The sequence below is a fragment of the Salvelinus fontinalis genome, unplaced genomic scaffold, assembly GCF_029448725.1.
Source record: "Salvelinus fontinalis isolate EN_2023a unplaced genomic scaffold, ASM2944872v1 scaffold_1818, whole genome shotgun sequence".
Classification (NCBI taxonomy): Eukaryota; Metazoa; Chordata; class Actinopteri; order Salmoniformes; family Salmonidae; genus Salvelinus; species Salvelinus fontinalis.
This window is the reverse complement of record NW_026602027.1, coordinates 1-19,256: the sequence shown is the minus strand read 5'-3', so window position 1 is coordinate 19,256 and position 19,256 is coordinate 1. Positions and strand designations below refer to the sequence as shown.

General features: G+C 42.1%; 1 protein-coding gene across 1 annotated transcript; it reads right to left on the bottom strand.

Moving 5' to 3' along the window:
• Positions 1 to 1,817: 1,817 nt before the first annotated feature.
• On the bottom strand, positions 1,818 to 8,936 carry LOC129850100 (oxidized low-density lipoprotein receptor 1-like). The gene is made up of 7 exons (XM_055916675.1): positions 8,697 to 8,936; positions 8,465 to 8,487; positions 2,933 to 3,090; positions 2,776 to 2,877; positions 2,421 to 2,666; positions 2,160 to 2,302; positions 1,818 to 2,052 (listed from the first exon to the last, which is right to left on the bottom strand). Exons 1-7 carry the CDS (start codon positions 8,934 to 8,936, stop codon positions 1,948 to 1,950), a joined length of 1,017 nt encoding a protein of 338 aa, XP_055772650.1. The 3' UTR covers positions 1,818 to 1,947.
• Positions 8,937 to 19,256: the final 10,320 nt, after the last annotated feature.

Below are 19,256 nucleotides of genomic sequence, written 5' to 3'. Positions count from 1 at the left end.
TCTAGGTTTCTTCCTGGGTTTTGGCCTTTCTAGGGAGTTTTTCCTAGCCACCGTGCTTCTACACCTGCATTGCTTGCTGTTTGTGGATTTAGGCTGGGTTTCTGTACAGCACTTTGTGACATCAGCTGATGTAAGAAGGGCTTTATAAATACATTTGATTGATTGAGGGTTAATAATTGGACACACTTTTTTTTACTAAGCATAAGCCTATGGCAAGTCACATGACATGTTTCTAATAAAAATAATGAAGAAACATTTTACAGAGTACAACATGTCTACATATTCTCCTCTAAATCTAAACAATCATATTTTTTTTCTCTTCCTCACTCTCTTTTAATTTATTCTTCCTCCTCTATGTCTCTCTGACACTAAGGCTCGATCTCAAATAGTCTTTCCTAGATTCCTCTCCTATCTCCTCTCCTTCTATCTCAACCCTATTAGAGGAGAAGGTCCAAGGTCCCTCCCCTAGGATTCTATTCTCCAATGTGTTTGGCGAAGGAGTCAAAGAGAGAGAGGATGTGAGGAGGAATCGAGTAAGGTCTCATTGAAAAAGAGCTCATAGGGAACTCTGTAATACAACTTTTTCTCCTCTATGGTGAGTTCATCTCTCACCTTAACCACCAGGGGGAATCACCACTAAACCATTCAGTACTGTATTCAACCATCAACATAATAATAACAATAACAGAGCGAGAGAGACTGTTTGTTACAGTAGGTTATTGTTACACCACTTTCTCACAGATCCAGTTGTGATTTGTGCCACATTTGTCATCATTCCATGTCTTTACAGGGTTATCTTGTTCATAGAATATCTCAACACAGTCCTCTTGCCCTTCATAATCATCAGGCTGTCCTGTCCCCCAGAACCTAAACAACACAGAGAACAGACCACCATTATCAGACTGTCCTGACCCCTAGTACCTAAACAACACAGAGAACAGACCACCATTATCAGACTGTCCTGCCCCCCAGTACCTAAACAACACAGAGAACAGACCACCATTATCAGACTGTCCTGACCCCCAGTACCTAAACAACACAGAGAACAGACCACCATTATCAGACTGTCCTGTCCCCCAGTACCTAAACAACACAGAGAACAGACCACCATTATCAGACTGTCCTGCCCCCCAGAACCTAAACAACACAGAGAACAGACCACCATTATCAGGCTGTCCTGACCCCCAGTACCTAAACAACACAGAGAACAGACCACCATTATCAGACTGTCCTGTCCCCCAGTACCTAAACAACACAGAGAACAGACCACCATTATCAGACTGTCCTGACCCCCAGAACCTAAACAACACAGAGAACAGACCACCATTATCAGACTATCCTGTCCCCCAGTACCTAAACAACACAGAGAACAGACCACCATTATCAGACTGTCCTGCCCCCCAGTACCTAAACAACACAGAGAACAGACCACCATTATCAGACTGTCCAGTCCCCCAGTACCTAAACAACACAGAGAACAGACCACCATTATCAGACTGTCCAGTCCCCCCAGTACCTAAACAACATAGAGAACAGACCACCATTATCAGACTGTCCTGACCCCCAGTACCTAAACAACACAGAGAACAGACCACCATTATCAGACTGTCCTGCCCCCCAGTACCTAAACAACACAGAGAACCAGACAGTCAGACACTGTGGTACAAACATCCTCCTAATTTATACACATAGTCCTATGTTTTACAATTTTAAAGACAAATTCTGAAGATGAGCATACCATTATACAGAATGGGCCATTTACAATCATATTGTTTTATTATATGATGACATTTTAAACAAAAAATATGACTGATTATTGTGATACATCTATAGTTCTCATTGAATAACATCCATGAATGGAAACATACATTCTGATGAACATGATTAGATGCAATTTCTCATTGTTGTTTTTTATCTCCATATCACCTGGTAAAATGGTCAAATCTCTCACCCTGTGGTCAGTGGGGTGCCGTCCACCCACTTCCAGGTCCCCTCAGTAACTGAGTCAGTCAGACCAATCCAGGCTCTCAGGTGGAGGTTGAAGACAAATGTCTGTTGTTGAGAAAGATAAAGATAGTACATTTTAAGATATTTATAAAATACTGCACACATATTAGTGTACTGAGGAAAATTATATTTGCTCCGACTCTGTCTCTCACCTGTTCCTCTCTGCTGTTTATGATCACCAGGTCTGCTCCTCTCCCCTGACAGTCCTGTCTGCTCTTCTCCCAGGTTTTCTCCTCAGTAGAGAGGAAGTACAAACTGGAGTCAAAGTATCTCCATCCCTCCTGACAATGCTGCTCTGTTGAAGAGTAAAGGTGAACATGTTGAGAAACTTACCCTGTATCTTTAAACTCATGAACCCATTGATATATAATTACTGTTGATTTTACTTCTAATTTATCACAGTTATAGCTCACCAATCACAAAAAGCTTTGCCTGAATATGGCCTTTCTCTTTAGTCAGGTTGTTGTATCTGGTCTGTAGCTGGTCTCTCTCTTTAGTCAGGTTGTTGTATCTGGTCTGTAGCTGGTCTCTCTCTTTAGTCAGGTTGTTGTATCTGGTCTGTAGCTGGTCTCTCTCTGCAGTTGCGTTAGTCTTATAAAGGGAACAACTCCGTGACAAGTTGTTCCTTTTATCCTCAGAATCTTTGATGGCTCTGTTATCTATAAAGTATAAACATATAGTTACCAGCTAAAACACCAGTTAAATAGGCTTAGTAACCTACACTTCTTACAATTAGGTGATAAGCAATAAACTTGGACACAAACTCACAGTAGACAGACAGGCCTATGATCCCAGCCAGTAGGAGAAGACACAGCAGCCCCAGACACACTGCAGCAACTAGGGAGGGTCTCTTCACGGAGCTATCAGGATCTGTGGAGACATAAAATATAGTGTTATGTTTTGTGAGTGTGTGTGTGTGTGTTACCAGAGTACTGGTCTCCTGGTCCATTATTAGGAGCAGTGTCCTCTGTCTCTTCTCTCTTGGTGCTGGTCTCACCGTCTCTCAGGGTGTCTGCACTGACATAGATATCCACAATCCTCTCCTCCATCTCACCTCTGTTAAACTTGACCTCTTGTTCATATCTGGTTCAGCATAGATGACCTTTGACATCTTCAACAATACCTGGGTCTTTCTTTCCATGTAGGTCTACTATACATTAAGTCTCTGCTTCTAGAATTAATGTGGTGGTCTTCCAACATGGCCGCCAGGAGGCGTCGTACGTCAACTGCAAACCCTCTATACGTTAAGTCTCTGCTTCTAGTGATTTCTCTGTCTCTGAGTCATCAGTGTGTCTCTGTCTGTGTGACTGATGTAGGTCTTAACTCTATGGAAGTATCAACAAAATTACACGGGAAGTTGTGGCTATAATAATACAAAAATGTTTACAATTTTGAAAACTTGTGTGCGTAGTTGTGTGCGTAGTTGTGTGAGTGTGAGAGATTGTTACAGTGGTTATTGTTAAAATATATTCTGCAGCACAATATAAATCATTCCATGTCTCTACATGGTCATCTTGTCCAGAGTGTATCTCAACACAGTCCTCCTGTCCAGGGAACGGGACTTGCTATTTGTAATGATGGACAGGACACTATCATACCAGGAAGATATAGATCATAGAGGGGAAGTGGACAACAAAGGCTAGTTGTTAACATTTATTCAATATCATATGTAACAGTCATATATGAGCATTTGATGTTGTGCTTATACGTAACTTGACAACAAAGACTGACTGTCAAAGAGTATTAGGACACACAGCAGCCCCAGACACACTGCAGCAACTCCAGAGGGTCTCTTCCACCACTGAACATGTACTGAATCACACATTATTAAAGATCTTTAGTAATGTGTTTTACTGTATCATCCAGGATTGGGACAAATAAAGCTAAAGTACTACAGGATAAGCTCACTTGTTTAATATATTGTGTGTAGTTTGTGTGTGTGTGTGTGTGTGTGTGTGTGTGTGTGTGTGTGTGTGTGTGTGTGTGTGTGTGTGTGTGTGTGTGTGTGTTTTCGTGTGTGTGTGTGTGTGTGTGTGTGTGTGTGTGTGTGTGTGTGTGTGTGTGTGTGTGTGTGTGTGTGTGTGTGTGTGTGTGTGTGTGTGTGTGTGTGTGTGTGTGTGTGTGGTGTTTGTGTTTGTGTGTGTGTGTGTGTGTGTTCGTGCAATCTTACCTGAAGCAACAACTCCATCTCTTGGACTGGGCTTGAAGGCTCTTACATTGGAATATAATTGGCCATCAATGTCTGTGTTCTTCATTGCATCAGGCTCATCGTCTTCAAATCCATCTGAGGTTTCATAGACTCCCTCTGACATCTTAACACACTTGTGGTCAAATACAGTAACTTCTACTTCTAACCTCAACTCTAATGTACGTTTGTAGCTGTGTCTTCTCCCTGCACTGTCCTGGGTCTGTGTGACTTTAGGTAGTGAAACTCTTTATCAGTCAACTACAGTGAAAGGGAAATTGTGAAATCAACACAACACTGGCCAACATGTGACTTCCACCAGCCTTAGTTTGATAATATACTACATGATATGACCTTATATCATGCTATGTGATGTATGTGTGAATTCACAGTGTCCCAATTCTTCATGTTCTAAAATAATTTGGGATCCTGTTAATTGACATATACACTACATATATCCTGACTGAGTTTACAGCACCCCCAGCCTTCAAATGGAGAACAAATTATGGCTCTCTGTATGTGAACGGTGGTGTAGGGGGAGGTTGTCCCTAGATGTTGATCTTAGGTAAATTTTATATTTATTCCATAAATGGTTAAGGTTAGGATTGGGGGAAAGAAACCTGATCCTAGATCTGTACGTAGGGGAAACCTCCCCCCGTGTTGTGACCAGCCACCAATGGCCATGTAGGGGTCAATGTTCTATCTATGCTGACAGTGAAGAGTTACTCAGAATGAAAAAGCAGAAGTTCTGACAATATCTCCATAGTTTCAATTTTAAGGGAATAGAAAGAATAAAAAACCCTTCACATGTATTATGATAAAACATTAATATCTCCACCCTGTCTTTTAGTACAACATAACATATACATACTGGTTACATCTAATGACACAACTCTCTCTGCACTGATTCCACTGTTCCACATGACATCTACCTACATGAACTATTATACAACTCTACAGCTCTACTCTATTCCACAGGAGGAGAGAAAGCATCACACAGATCCTAACATACAGGGACAGAGTCAAAGGTGTCCCTCTGGTGGACATAGTACTAACTACAGGTACAGCTGAGTGTTGGTGACAGAGACCTGGGTGGATGTAGTACTAACTACAGGTACAGCTGTAGTGTTGGTGACAGAGATCTGGGTGGGTGTAGTACTAACTACAGGTACAGCTGTAGTGTTGGTGACAGAGACCTGGGTGGATGTAGTACTAACTACAGGTACAGCTGTAGTGTTGGTGACAGAGACCTGGGTGGGTGTAGTACTAACTACAGGTACAGCTGTAGTGTTGGTGACAGAGACCTGGGTGGATGTAGTACTAACTACAGGTACAGCTGTAGTGTTGGTGACAGAGATCTGGGTGGACGTAGTACTAACTACAGGTACAGCTGTAGTGTTGGTGACAGAGACCTGGGTGGATGTAGTACTAACTACAGGTACAGCTGTAGTGTTGGTGACAGAGACCTGGGTGGGATGTAGTACTAACTACAGGTACAGCTGTAGTGTTGGTGACAGAGACCTGGGTGGATGTAGTACTAACTACAGGTACAGTTGTAGTGTTGGTGACAGAGACCTGGGTGGATGTAGTACTAACTACAGGTACAGCTGTAGTGTTGGTGACAGAGATCTGGGTGGATGTAGTACTAACTACAGGTACAGCTGTAGTGTTGGTGACAGAGACCTGGGTGGATGTAGTACTAACTACAGGTACAGCTGTAGTGTTGGTGACAGAGACCTGGGTGGATGTAGTACTAACTACAGGTACAGCTGTAGTGTTGGTGACAGAGACCTGGGTGGATGTAGTACTAACTACAGGTACAGCTGTAGTGTTGGTGACAGAGACCTGGGTGGATGTAATACTAACTACAGGTACAGCTGTAGTGTTGGTGACAGAGACCTGGGTGGATGTACTACTAACTACAGGTACAGCTGTAGTGTTGGTGACAGAGACCTGGGTGGATGTAGTACTAACTACAGGTACAGCTGTAGTGTTGGTGACAGAGACCTGGGTGGATGTAGTACTAACTACAGGTACAGCTGTAGTGTTGGTGACAGAGACCTGGGTGGATGTAGTACTAACTACAGGTACAGCTGTAGTGTTGCTGACAGAGACCTGGGTGGATGTAGTACTAACTACAGGTACAGCTGTAGTGTTGGTGACAGAGACCTGGGTGGATGTAGTATTAACTACAGGTACAGCTGTAGTGTTGGTGACAGAGACCTGGGTGGATGTAGTACTAACTACAGGTACAGTTGTATTGTTGGTGACAGAGACCTGGGTGGATGTAGTACTAACTACAGGTACAGTTGTATTGTTGGTGACAGAGACCTGGGTGGATGTAGTACTAACTACAGGTACAGCTGTAGTGTTGGTGACAGAGACCTGGGGGGATGTAGTACTAACTACAGGTACAGTTGTAGTGTTGGTGACAGAGACCTGGGTGGATTTAGCACTAACTACAGGTACAGCTTTGGGCTGTAGAGCTCATAACCACCTCCACAGAGTCTTTCAATGAGACCAGACTTACACCAACTTTGCCTGCCATTTCCACTACCATCAGCTCTACATTCTTTGAACAGCAGGTGGTCTTGCAGGCAACCCGGGTCACATTCTTGTCACTGGGGCCCACCACTGTAGAAGTGTTGAGGGTCCCGTCACCCTGCCATAGGGTGAAGATGCCTCTCCAATTGACACCGATGGTGAGGTTAGCGGAGGGCTCCCAGTTTTAGGAGCTGCATGCTAACGGGCAGTCAGAGGAGTCCACTGAGGTGTAATAAGAACTGGAGACTGCGTCCAAGTCACGCCTGCTCCCGTTCTACCCCCTGGCGCTCGAGGGCGCCAAAGCTCACAGGCATTGTGCACACCTGCCATCATTATGCACACCTGCGTTCTCCCGTCACGTCCATCAGCAATTATTGGACTCACCTGGACTCAATCACCTCTGTCATTACCTTCCCTATATCTGTCTGGTTCCCCGCTCTGTTCCCTGCTTCTGCATTAATTGTTTTTTGTCTTTGTATACTCGTGTGCTGACGCTGTTCCTGTCCTGTTACCTCTCTGTTCTGCATTAAGTGTTCAACTCCCCGTACCTGCTTCTCATCTCCAGCATCGGTCCTTACAGAATGCCGAAGCCATCATATGAAGCATCGGGGAGTGCTGACGTTCTCGGTTGGTGGTGACGTCGGGTCCGGGGCCCGACACAGACGGAATCGGGGGTGCCTAAAGCCAGCTCGTCGGGCTGTCACGCCCTAGCTGGCTTGAGAGGCTTCTTGCTCCGGTTTGCTCAGAAGGCGCCCATCCCACATCAGTCCTAAGCCGGATCGTCAGGTTTTTACGCCCTGCCGGCTCATCAGGCTGTTACGCCTCCGCCGGATCATCCGGATCTCACGCCTCGGCGGGATCGACAGGCCTTCATGCCTCAGCCGGTTCTTCGGGGTTTCACACCCAGCCGGCCTGTCCAGCGCCCGTGCATCGGCCGGCCCGTCAGGCTCGTCCAGGTGGGACGCCGGGTGGCACCCCTAGAGGGGGGGGTACTGTCACGCCAGCTCCCGCGCTCGAGGGCCCCAGCATTGTGCACTTCTGCCATCATTATGCACACTTTCCTTCCCCCCTTCAAGCGCATCAGCGATTATTGGACTCACCTGGACTCAATTATTGGACTCACCTGGACTCAATCATGTCATTACCTTCCCTATATCTGTCTGGTTCCTCACTCTGTTCCGTGATTCCTCATTAATTGTCTTTTGTCTTTGTATACCCGTTTGCTGATGCTGTTCCTGTCCTGTTACCTTTCTGTTCTGCATTAAATGTTCAACTCCCCGTATCTGCTTCTCATCTCCAGCATCGGTCCTTAAAGTTCAAGATTTCCGCCTGTTGTTTTCAAGGTATTCACATTCTCATACGCAGATTCATGGAGATCTATATCCGGTTTACACAGGCCAACATCACATGCGCAGTAGCACTCAGTGTGCTCAAGCAGCGACGACATTATTACATCATCCAAAAATATGGCAGACATTGGATGAATATAAAATGAAAAAAATTATTGGCCTCAAAGACAATTACTGAAATAATTTTATGCATATTTTTTGTACGAATGTGATGACAGAAGTGTCTTACTAAGAATGTTCAAATGTGACAAATTTGTCTCTGTGGCTTTGTATGGAAATTGTGTTCTGGGCTAAGCGACCGTTAAACTGCAGTACTGGAAAAAAAACTGTAGGAGCAATCGAAACCGTGCTTCTAGACAAGAACCCTGGTAGCCCGCACTCGGGAGCGGTAAAATCTATCACCTGGAGGGAGGGAGGAAGGAAGGGGAGAGGGGATAGATAGAGGGAGAGGGTCTAGATAGATAGAGAGAGAGAGAGCTTAGTCAGACAACTGATTTAGCTGATAACAACTGGTAGCTTACAGCAACCAATTCATTTCAAATCAGTGGCTGAGAGGGAGAGAGGATATGAGAAAAGGAGGCCATTTTAGAGTTTTGAAAGAAGACCCTTACCTTGCTGACAAGGAAGAGATGCAGGAATGCGTTGTTCAAGTCTGCGGTTCCAGTGGCCTCGGCCTCCATGGTCAAGGTGACGTCCGTTCCTGACAGGGTGCTGGTGGGTGCCATGAGGCTCACCGTACCATTGGCCGAGCTGCCCCCAATCACCATGGAGATGTTTACAGGGAATAAGGAAGTGATGCTGCGGTTGTTGGGGGCTCGGATGGTAAAGGTTCCTCTGGTTCCTTTGGCCATTTCCACAGTAAAGGGAACGGAAATGGTGGAAATCTATGTCTGCATCTACATGATACAGTCAACTCCTATACAGTGTATGTAATGGTGGTTTGGTACTGTTGAGAATGCTTTCACTAGACCTAAATGCTAAGATCTGTAGCAAGTAAGATGAATTTATTTGAACTGGAAATGATGAAAAGCATGTAGAGTTTGAACAAAGTTAAATGTACTGACTTCATGTTGTTTCTTATGATGTTTGAAACATAACTACTGGTACACAAGAAGTTACACACAGGAAATAAGTAAGACTTTTATTAATATGATACTAGAAACAAATAAAACATGCGTGTAGATGAGTGTGTGTCGGGGGGTTTGGAACAGAAAGAGAGAGAGAGAGAGAATGAAGGAGGAAGTGTTACAGTACGTTGTCATGGTGATGTTAAATCACTATCTCTAGTTTGCTAGTTTGCTGTCACTAGTTTGCTGTCACATGACAAGTCATTCCATGCCTTTAGAGGACACTGATCTATATATATCTCAGCACAGTCTTCCTTCCCAGTAGCACCTGCATTATCAGGCTGTGGGTCATGCCAGTACCTACACGGTTAAAAACCATCAGATATCATGGTTAATACCAGTACCAACAGGGTTAAAAACAGTCAGATATCATGGTTAATACCAGTACCTACAGGGTTAATAACAGTCAGATATCATGGTTAATACCAGTACCTACAGGGCAAAAAACAGTCAGATATCATGGTTAATACCAGTACCTACAGGGTTAAAAACAGTCAGATATCATGGTTAATACCAGTACCAACAGGGTTAAAAACAGTCAGATATCATGGTTAATACCAGTACCTACAGGGTTAAAAACAGTCAGATATCATGGTTAATACCAGTACCTACAGGGTTAATAACAGTCAGATATCATGGTTAATACCAGTACCTACAGGGTTAATAACAGTCAGATATCATGGTTAATACCAGTACCTACAGGGCAAAAAACAGTCAGATATCATGGTTAATACCAGTACCTACAGGGTTAAAAACAGTCAGATATCATGGTTAATACCAGTACCTACAGGGCAAAAAACAGTCAGATATCATGGTTAATGGTAGTACCTACAGGGCAAAAAACAGTCAGATATCATGGTTAATACCAGTACCTACAGGGTTAATAACAGTCAGATATCATGGTTAATACCAGTACCTACAGGGTTAACAACAGTCAGATATCATGGTTAATACCAGTACCTACAGGGTTAAAAACAGTCAGATATCATGGTTAATACCAGTACCTACAGGGTTAAAAACAGTTTGATATCATGGTTATTACCAGTACCTACAGGGTTAAAAACAGTCAGATTTCATGGTTAATACCAGTACCTACAGGGTTAACAACAGTCAGATATCATGATTAATACCGGTACCTACAGGGTTAACAACAGTCAGATATCATGATTAATACCAGTACCTACAGGGTTAAAAACAGTCAGATATCATGGTTAATACCAGTACCTACAGGGTTAAAAACAGTCAGATATCATGGTTAATACCAGTACATACAGGGTTAACAACAGTCAGATATCATGATTAATACCAGTATATACAGGGTTAACAACAGTCAGATTTCATGGTTAATACCAGTACCTACAGGGTTAACAACAGTCAGATATCATGGTTAATACGAGTACCTACAGGGTTAACAACAGTCAGATATCATGATTAATACCAATTACCTACAGGGTTAAAAACAGTCAGATATCATGGTTAATACCAGTACCTACAGGGTTAAAAACAGTCAGATATCATGGTTAATACCAGTACATACAGGGTTAAAAACAGTCAGATATCATGGTTAATACCAGTACCTACAGGGTTAAAAACAGTCAGATATCATGGTTAATACCAGTACCTACAGGGTTAACAACAGACAGATATCATGGTTAATACCAGTACCTACAGGGTTAAAAACAGTCAGATATCATGGTTAATACCAGTACCTACAGGTTTAATAACAGTCAGATATCATGGTCAATACCAGTACCTACAGGGTTAAAAACAGTCAGATATCATGGTTAATACCAGTACCTACAGGGTTAACAACAGTCAGATATCATGGTTAATACCAGTACCTACAGGGTTAAAAACAGTCAGATATCATGGTTAATACCAGTACCTACAGGGTTAAAAACAGTCAGATATCATGGTTAATACCAGTACCTACAGGGTTAATAACAGTCAGATAGCATGGTTAATACCAGTACCTACAGGGTTAAAAACAGTCAGATATCATGGTTAATACCAGTACCTACAGGGTTAAAAACAGTCAGATATCATGGTTAATACCAGTACCTACAGGGTTAACAACAGACAGATATCATGGTTAATACCAGTACCTACAGGGTTAAAAACAGTCAGATATCATGGTTAATACCAGTACCTACAGGGTTAATAACAGTCAGATATCATGGTTAATACCAGTACCTACAGGGTTAAAAACAGTCAGATATCATGGTTAATACCAGTACCTACAGGGTTAAAACAGTCAGATATCATGGTTAATACCAGTACCTACAGGGTTAACAACAGACAGATATCATGGTTAATACCAGTACCTACAGGGTTAAAAACAGTCAGATATCATGTTTAATACCAGTACCTACAGGGTTAACAGCAGACATATATCACAGTTAGAACATCACAATCCTAAATAATATACAGACATGTTTCATCTTAAAGGAAGTCAGTGGTATGGATAAATATGAGTTGGCACAGCAACACATGCTGAAATCAACTGAAATTACAATACAATAGGTGTTCCAGCAATAACCTCCTTAATATGACTGTCCCAAATGGAATCCTATTTCCTACATAGTGATGGACCCTGGTCAAAAGTAGTGCACTATACAGGGAATATGGTGCCATTTGAGATGTACCCTTCATGTCATTATTCACATTCTATGTAGGTCTTATGTACTGTATCTGTCCTGAAAACACAGGCCACTTTTCATCCATGGATATAAGGTCACCACAAGTACAACAGGACATCTATAAAAAAAAAAGGCTTCATTATAAACTTTAAGAACATAATTTTCTGAGTTAGTTCAAATTAGGTGAAGGTTGGGGTTAAGGTAAGGGTCAGTTTTAGGTTTTGTCTATAATCTGTATGTCAATGTGATGCTGGTCAGAAACATCCCTCATGTTGGGTATAATACCTACTTTTATAAGTGTTTGTCTCCCCCTACTGGCTGTTTTCTACAAGCTCAGTTTCTTCCTTCTATTACCGTGACCTTGACCCATAGAAATAAATAGAGGATTCATCTGTATCTGTTCCATTTTAGCTACAATCCATAGAAAAACCAACCCAGTTGACAACCTTGACTACTTTGACATGGTGGAAGGATGGTGGAACCCCAGGTTTTCTTCTCAGAGGAGAGGAAGTAGAAACTGCAGTCAAAGTATCTCCATTCCTCTTGACAACGCTGCTCTGCTGAAGAGCAAAGGTGAACACATTGAGAAAGTTAGCAAGTTTCATTATACTCTTAAACCCATATATATACTATTACTGTTGATTTGACTTCTAATTAACCACCGTTATCTCACCTATCACAAAAATATTTGCCTGAGCTGGCCTATCTCTTTAGTCAGGTTGTTGTAGCTGGTCTCTCTCTTTAGTCAGGTTGTTGTAACTGGTCTCTCTCTTTAGTCAGGTTGTTGTAACTGGTCTCTCTCTTTAGTCAGGTTGTTGTAACTGGCCTCTCTCTTTAGTCAGGTTGTTGTAACTGGTCTCTCTCTTTAGTCAGGTTATTGTAACTGGTCTGTAACTGGTCTCTCTCTTTAGTCAGGTTATTGTAACTGACTCTCTCTTTAGTCAGGTTATTGTAACTGGTCTCTCTTTTTAGTCAGGTTGTTGTAACTGGTCTCTCTCTTTAGTCAGGTTGTTGTAACTGGTCTCTCTCTTTAGTCAGGTTGTTGTAACTGGCCTCTCTCTTTAGTCAGGTTGTTGTAACTGGTCTCTCTCTTTAGTCAGGTTGTTGTAACTGGTCTCTCTCTTTAGTCAGGTTATTGTAACTGGTCTCTCTCTTTAGTCAGGTTGTTGTAACTGGTCTCTCTCTTTAGTCAGGTTATTGTAACTGGTATCTCTCTTTAATCAGGTTGTTGTAACTGGTCTCTCTCTTTAGTCAAGTTAATGTAACTGGTCTCTCTTTAGTCAGGTTGTTGTAACTGGTCTCTCTTTAGTCAGGTTGTTGGAACTGGTCTCTCTCTTTAGTCAGGTTCTTGTAACTGGACTCTCTCTTTAGTCAGGTTGCTGTAACTGGTCTCTCTCTTTAGTCAAGTTAATGTAACTGGTCTCTCTCTTTAGTCAGGTTGTTGTAACTGGCCTCTCTCTTTAGTCAGGTTGTTGTAACTGGTCTCTCTCTTTAGTCAGGTTGTTGTAACTGGTCTCTCTCTTTAGTCAGGTTGTTGTAACTGGCCTCTCTCTTTAGTCAGGTTGTTGTAACTGGTCTCTCTCTTTAGTCAGGTTATTGTAACTGGTCTGTAACTGGTCTCTCTCTTTAGTCAGGTTATTGTAACTGACTCTCTCTTTAGTCAGGTTATTGTAACTGGTCTCTCTTTTTAGTCAGGTTGTTGTAACTGGTCTCTCTCTTTAGTCAGGTTGTTGTAACTGGTCTCTCTCTTTAGTCAGGTTGTTGTAACTGGCCTCTCTCTTTAGTCAGGTTGTTGTAACTGGTCTCTCTCTTTAGTCAGGTTGTTGTAACTGGTCTCTCTCTTTAGTCAGGTTATTGTAACTGGTCTCTCTCTTTAGTCAGGTTGTTGTAACTGGTCTCTCTCTTTAGTCAGGTTATTGTAACTGGTATCTCTCTTTAATCAGGTTGTTGTAACTGGTCTCTCTCTTTAGTCAAGTTAATGTAACTGGTCTCTCTTTAGTCAGGTTGTTGTAACTGGTCTCTCTTTAGTCAGGTTGTTGGAACTGGTCTCTCTCTTTAGTCAGGTTCTTGTAACTGGACTCTCTCTTTAGTCAGGTTGCTGTAACTGGTCTCTCTCTTTAGTCAAGTTAATGTAACTGGTCTCTCTCTTTAGTCAGGTTGTTGTAACTGGCCTCTCTCTTTAGTCAGGTTGTTGTAACTGGTCTCTCTCTTTAGTCAGGTTGTTGTAACTGGTCTCTCTCTTTAGTCAAGTTAATGTAACTGGTCTCTCTCTTTAGTCAGGTTGTTGTAACTGGTCTTTCTCTTTAGTCAGGTTATTGTAACTGGTCTCTCTCTTTAGTCAGGTTGTTGTAACTGGTCTCTCTCTTTAGTCAGGTTATTGTAACTGGTATCTCTCTTTAATCAGGTTGTTGTAACTGGTCTCTCTCTTTAGTCAAGTTAATGTAACTGGTCTCTCTCTTTAGTCAGGTTGTTGTAACTGGTCTCTCTTTAGTCAGGTTGTTGGAACTGGTCTCTCTCTTTAGTCAGGTTCTTGTAACTGGCCTCTCTCTTTAGTCAGGTTGTTGTAACTGGTCTCTCTCTTTAGTCAAGTTAATGTAACTGGTCTCTCTCTTTAGTCAGGTTGTTGTAACTGGTCTGTAACTGGTCTCTCTCTTTAGTCAGGTTATTGTAACTGGTCTCTCTCTTTAGTCAGGTTGTTGTAACTGGTCTGTAAATGGTCTCTCTCTTTAGTCAGGTTGTTGTAACTGGTCTCTCTCTTTAGTCAGGTTATTGTAACTGGTCTGTAATTGGTCTCTCTCTTTAGTCAGGTTGTTGTAACTGGTCTCTCTCTTTAGTCAGGTTATTGTAACTGGTCTGTAATTGGTCTCTCTCTTTAGTCAGGTTGTTGTAGCTGGTCTCTCTCTTTAGTCAGGTTATTGTAACTGGTCTCTCTCTTTAGTCAGGTTATTGTAACTGGTCTCTCTCTTTAGTCAGGTTATTGTAACTGGTCTCTCTCTTTAGTAAGGTTATTGTACCTGGTCTCTCTTTAGTCAGGTTATTGTAACTGGTCTCTCTCTCTTTAGTCAGGTTATTGTAACTGACTCTCGCTTTAGTCAGGTTATTGTAACTGGTCTCTCTCTTTAGTCAGGTTATTGTAACTGACTCTCTCTTTAGTCAGGTTATTGTAACTGACTCTCTCTTTAGTCAGGGTGTTGTAACTGGTCTCTCTCTTTAGTCAGGTTATTGTAACTGGTCTCTCTCTTTAGTGGGGTTATTGTAACTGGTTTCTCTCTGTAGTCATGTTGGTTATATAAGAGAAAAATGCTTCTAAAGAGAGTCTTTGATGCATCTGTTATCTAGAAAGGATTGAAACATTTTGCTACTGGTTAAAACACAGTTTCTTATTGCTAATGTAAGTGACAGGCCCAAAAAAAACAGACAGTCTATGGCCGCACACTTCCTCCAGGACTGCTGCGCAGAAGAAACGCCATGCTACAGAGATGGAAGAGATTGAACTTCACTGAGTTCACCCCATTAGATTGCACTATAAAGATAATTGTTTTTTCAGGAATCAAATCAATGTTTTATCAGCCCCTTTTCAATGCAACAAACCAATACAAATATAACTTTGCAAGATTGAGTCTGTGATTTTGTTGTAGGCAGACGCAGAGCACAATGGAGTAAAAATGTAATTTGAAAGGGGTTTGCCCAGGAGTGGTCTTTAAATCACCTGCGAGTGAATGCGCATTTCACATCAGTTCAGATCAGAGCGCAGAGTCGCTCGTTTGCACATTTCTTGATATTCTTTGCTTGATTAGTTATTAGCCCAGTTATTGTAACGTCTGCTTCCAACTCTCAACCTCAAACATGGTAGATCACCTGAATGCAGCTCACTCCCCAGATCCCAATCACCTGAATTCTGATCACCTGTTCAAACATCTGTAGGTCGTTATCACACACTCTTTAGTTCAGTTCTTTGCATCCCATCACTGTGAGGTATTGTTTGTTTTGTGACACACGGCTTTCGTAGTGCTGGTTTTCCCGAAATTTACTCCTCCCGTGTATGATAGTTTTTGCCTGCCTCTCTAACAATGCCTTTTGCCTATTCACTGCCTGTACTTTAGCCTACCGAATTTCCTGTTATCTACCTATTGCCTGATCTCCCGGACTATGTTACTAGCCCTTTTCCCTGCCTGTACTGTTGTCCTTTTGGACCCCCTGTGTATGACCTTCTGCTGCCCCTGGACCCAGCTACCTGCCTCCTCCTGTGGTCCTTTGCAACAAACACCTGCTGCGCCCTGCGCTTGAAACCAGTTCTCTGCCTCCCCTCGTGTTCATTACAGTTATACATTAGTATAGGTCAGTAATGGGGAGTTACTGCTTCCTACAAGAGCACACAACGTGTAGGCCACTTTTCAATCTGTCTTTGAAAAACCAGTCAGGTTAAAAGCTTATGTCTTAATTAAAGGGGAAATGTTGTATTTTGAGACAGGTTTGAATATGCAAATAAGCCAATAGGCAAAGGGGAAGTCTACATTGTCTAATTTGCTGTATGGTTATAATAATTAATTTTATTTTGTAGAGTGCTGTCTTGCATAATACAACACAATATAATGCCATTTACAGTCACCTATTTGGCCCATGGTGTTACAGACCAAATATAACAATTATTAATTAATGTCAAGCCCTTTACAATGTAAAACGTTTTTAAGGCAATTTGTATATTGCTGATTCATCATTTATGCTAGGGTTTGTGCAGATATCCAAGAATTTTGCAACATTCAGAATGAGACTGATGAGGTAAACAATAATTAATGGACGACTAAAATGATAATGATATTCTAACGATCGTCGTCGGGAGAAGGAGAAGATGACCAAGGTGCAGCGTGGTAAGTGTTCATTATTTTAATAAAACAACTGAACACTGAACAAAACAACAAAAATGACAAACGAACAGTCCTGTAAGGTGACGAAAAACACTAAACAGAAAATAATCACCCACAACTCAGAGGGAAACAGGCTACCTAAATATGATTCTCAATCAGAGACAACGATAGACAGCTGCCTCTGATTGAGAACCACACACGACCAATATTGATATTGAGTGAATTCGGGTAACGGTAACTCGTTAAACAAACAAACTTTTTCCATGGTGCCCCAAGATTACTACCCAATTAGTTATATGATTAATTTAATCGCGTAATAATTGAACGTGTTTGTTAATTGAGTTGATAAAATAATTGTCATCGCATTAATGATACAAATGACACGACAGAGCGAAACAATGTGAGAGATCCGGCCGGCTCACCAGGATCCATTCTAAATAGTATGTAGTATGATTAGAACACAGTAGTTTTAGTCAGTAGTAGTCAAGACAGATGTCAGACACGGTCTAGGTGGTTTGTCTAAGAGATCCGGCCGGCTCACCAGGCTCCATTCTAAATAGTATGTAGCATGATTAGAACACAGTAGTTTTAGTCAGTAGTAGTCAAGACAGATGTCAGACACGGTCTAGGTGGTTTGTCTAAGAGATCCGGCAGGCTCGCCAGGCTCCATTCTAAATAGTATGTAGTATGATTAGAACACAGTAGTTTTAGTCAGTAGTAGTCAAGACAGATGTCAGACACGGTCTAGGTGGTTTGTCTAAGAGATCCGGCCGGCTCACCAGGCTCCATTCTAAATAGTATGTAGTATGATTAGAACACAGTAGTTTTAGTCAGTAGTAGTCAAGACAGATGTCAGACACGGTCTAGGTGGTTTGTCTAAGAGATCCGGCCGGCTCACCAGGCTCCATTCTAAATAGTATGTAGTATGATTAGAACACAGTAGTTTTAGTCAGTAGTAGTCAAGACAGATGTCAGACACGGTCTAGGTGGTTTGTCTAAGAAGCAGGTTGACAATAAACATCAAATAGTACAACAATCAAGGATATATTTTAGTCATTGACCTTTTCTTAATTGATCTGATAAAGGGATTTTCATATTCATATGACTGTCTGACACCTGTTATTGGATCCTGGGGAAACAAACATTTGAAACAGAGGGTTGACAGATGCTTTGGTCTAGATAAGCTGCAGAGACATGGAGCATTCTTCACAGTTACCGGAAGAGGGAAGCATTTCACTTAACCAGCTAAAGGCATGAATGACAGAGAAAGTTTAGACTAGAGTTATTCAAATCCAGTCTCGCACAATAGGGGTCAGTTCAGTGAATGCCTAAATTCAACACACCTGGACTTCCAGGTCGGTTAAATTAAAAAAGTGATTTGCCTGCGGCACTCCAGGACCAGGGTTGCCTACAAGGTGCAGTACTTCCCAACCCTCTCCTCTGGGTTCACCAGACAGGCACACCTGCATCAATAAGGCAAGGTGTTGATGGTTAGTAGAATGAATCAGGTTTGCCAGTTCAGGGCTATAACCAAAATGTGAAACATCTGTTGGTCCCTGAGAAGAGTGGACTGGACTGGACTAGCGGCCTCAATCTTCACTGTAGTGCTGCGTTCCATTATTCTGGGTGATTGATTAAAGTGGTATATTGACTATCAGTAATCCAGACCTGAATCAGTCCCTGATTAGAGGAGAAGGATGATGATGAGGTTTAAGGGTTTTTCTGTACTGTTACTATGGGAACCTTTATTCAGTATCAGCAGTGGTGTTACTGGTGTTGGTCATGTTCACACATAGCTCAGCATGAAATAAGTGTGAACAAACAATTCTCAGAAGTCATGTGGTGTTGTGTGTTTGTGTGCATGTGTTTACTATGCTATGGTGTTTGAGGGGTACTTGTGCCCGTATGTGCCTGTCCTTAGCAAGAGAGTTTACAAACTGAAGAATAATAAGAAAGAAAAAAGTGACCTGAAATGCCAGATGGTTTAACCGCTCCAAGGAGGATAAAATCAAACCAGCAAAACAGATTTTCTGCATTCAGTCAAATAATGACATTTGTTGTGCTGTCTATACAGTGGCTGGACTCCAGCATAAACTTGGCACATTCATCAACTATGTTCACAATCACTAAGGTCACATCCCAACAGTCTCAACCTGCTACCTTCCTTTCCTTGTCTCCTTTCCTTTTGTTACCACCACAGATCTGAAAGACATCACCATATGAATGTAATGTGATGGAACTCTATACCAGGTCTCTCACATCTCAGTCATAACAAAGTAAAGGAACTCTGTCAACCTACCAGGTCTCTAACATCTTAGTCATAACAAAGGAATGGAACCCTGTCAACCTACCAGGTCTCTCACATCTCAGTCATAACAAAGGAATGGAACCCTGTCAACCTACCAGGTCTCTCACATCTCAGTCATAACAAAGGAAAGGAACCCTGTTAACCTACCAGGTCTCTCACATCTCAGTCATAACAAAGGTATGGAACCCTGTCAACCTACCAGGTCTCTCACATCTCAGTCATAACAAAGGAA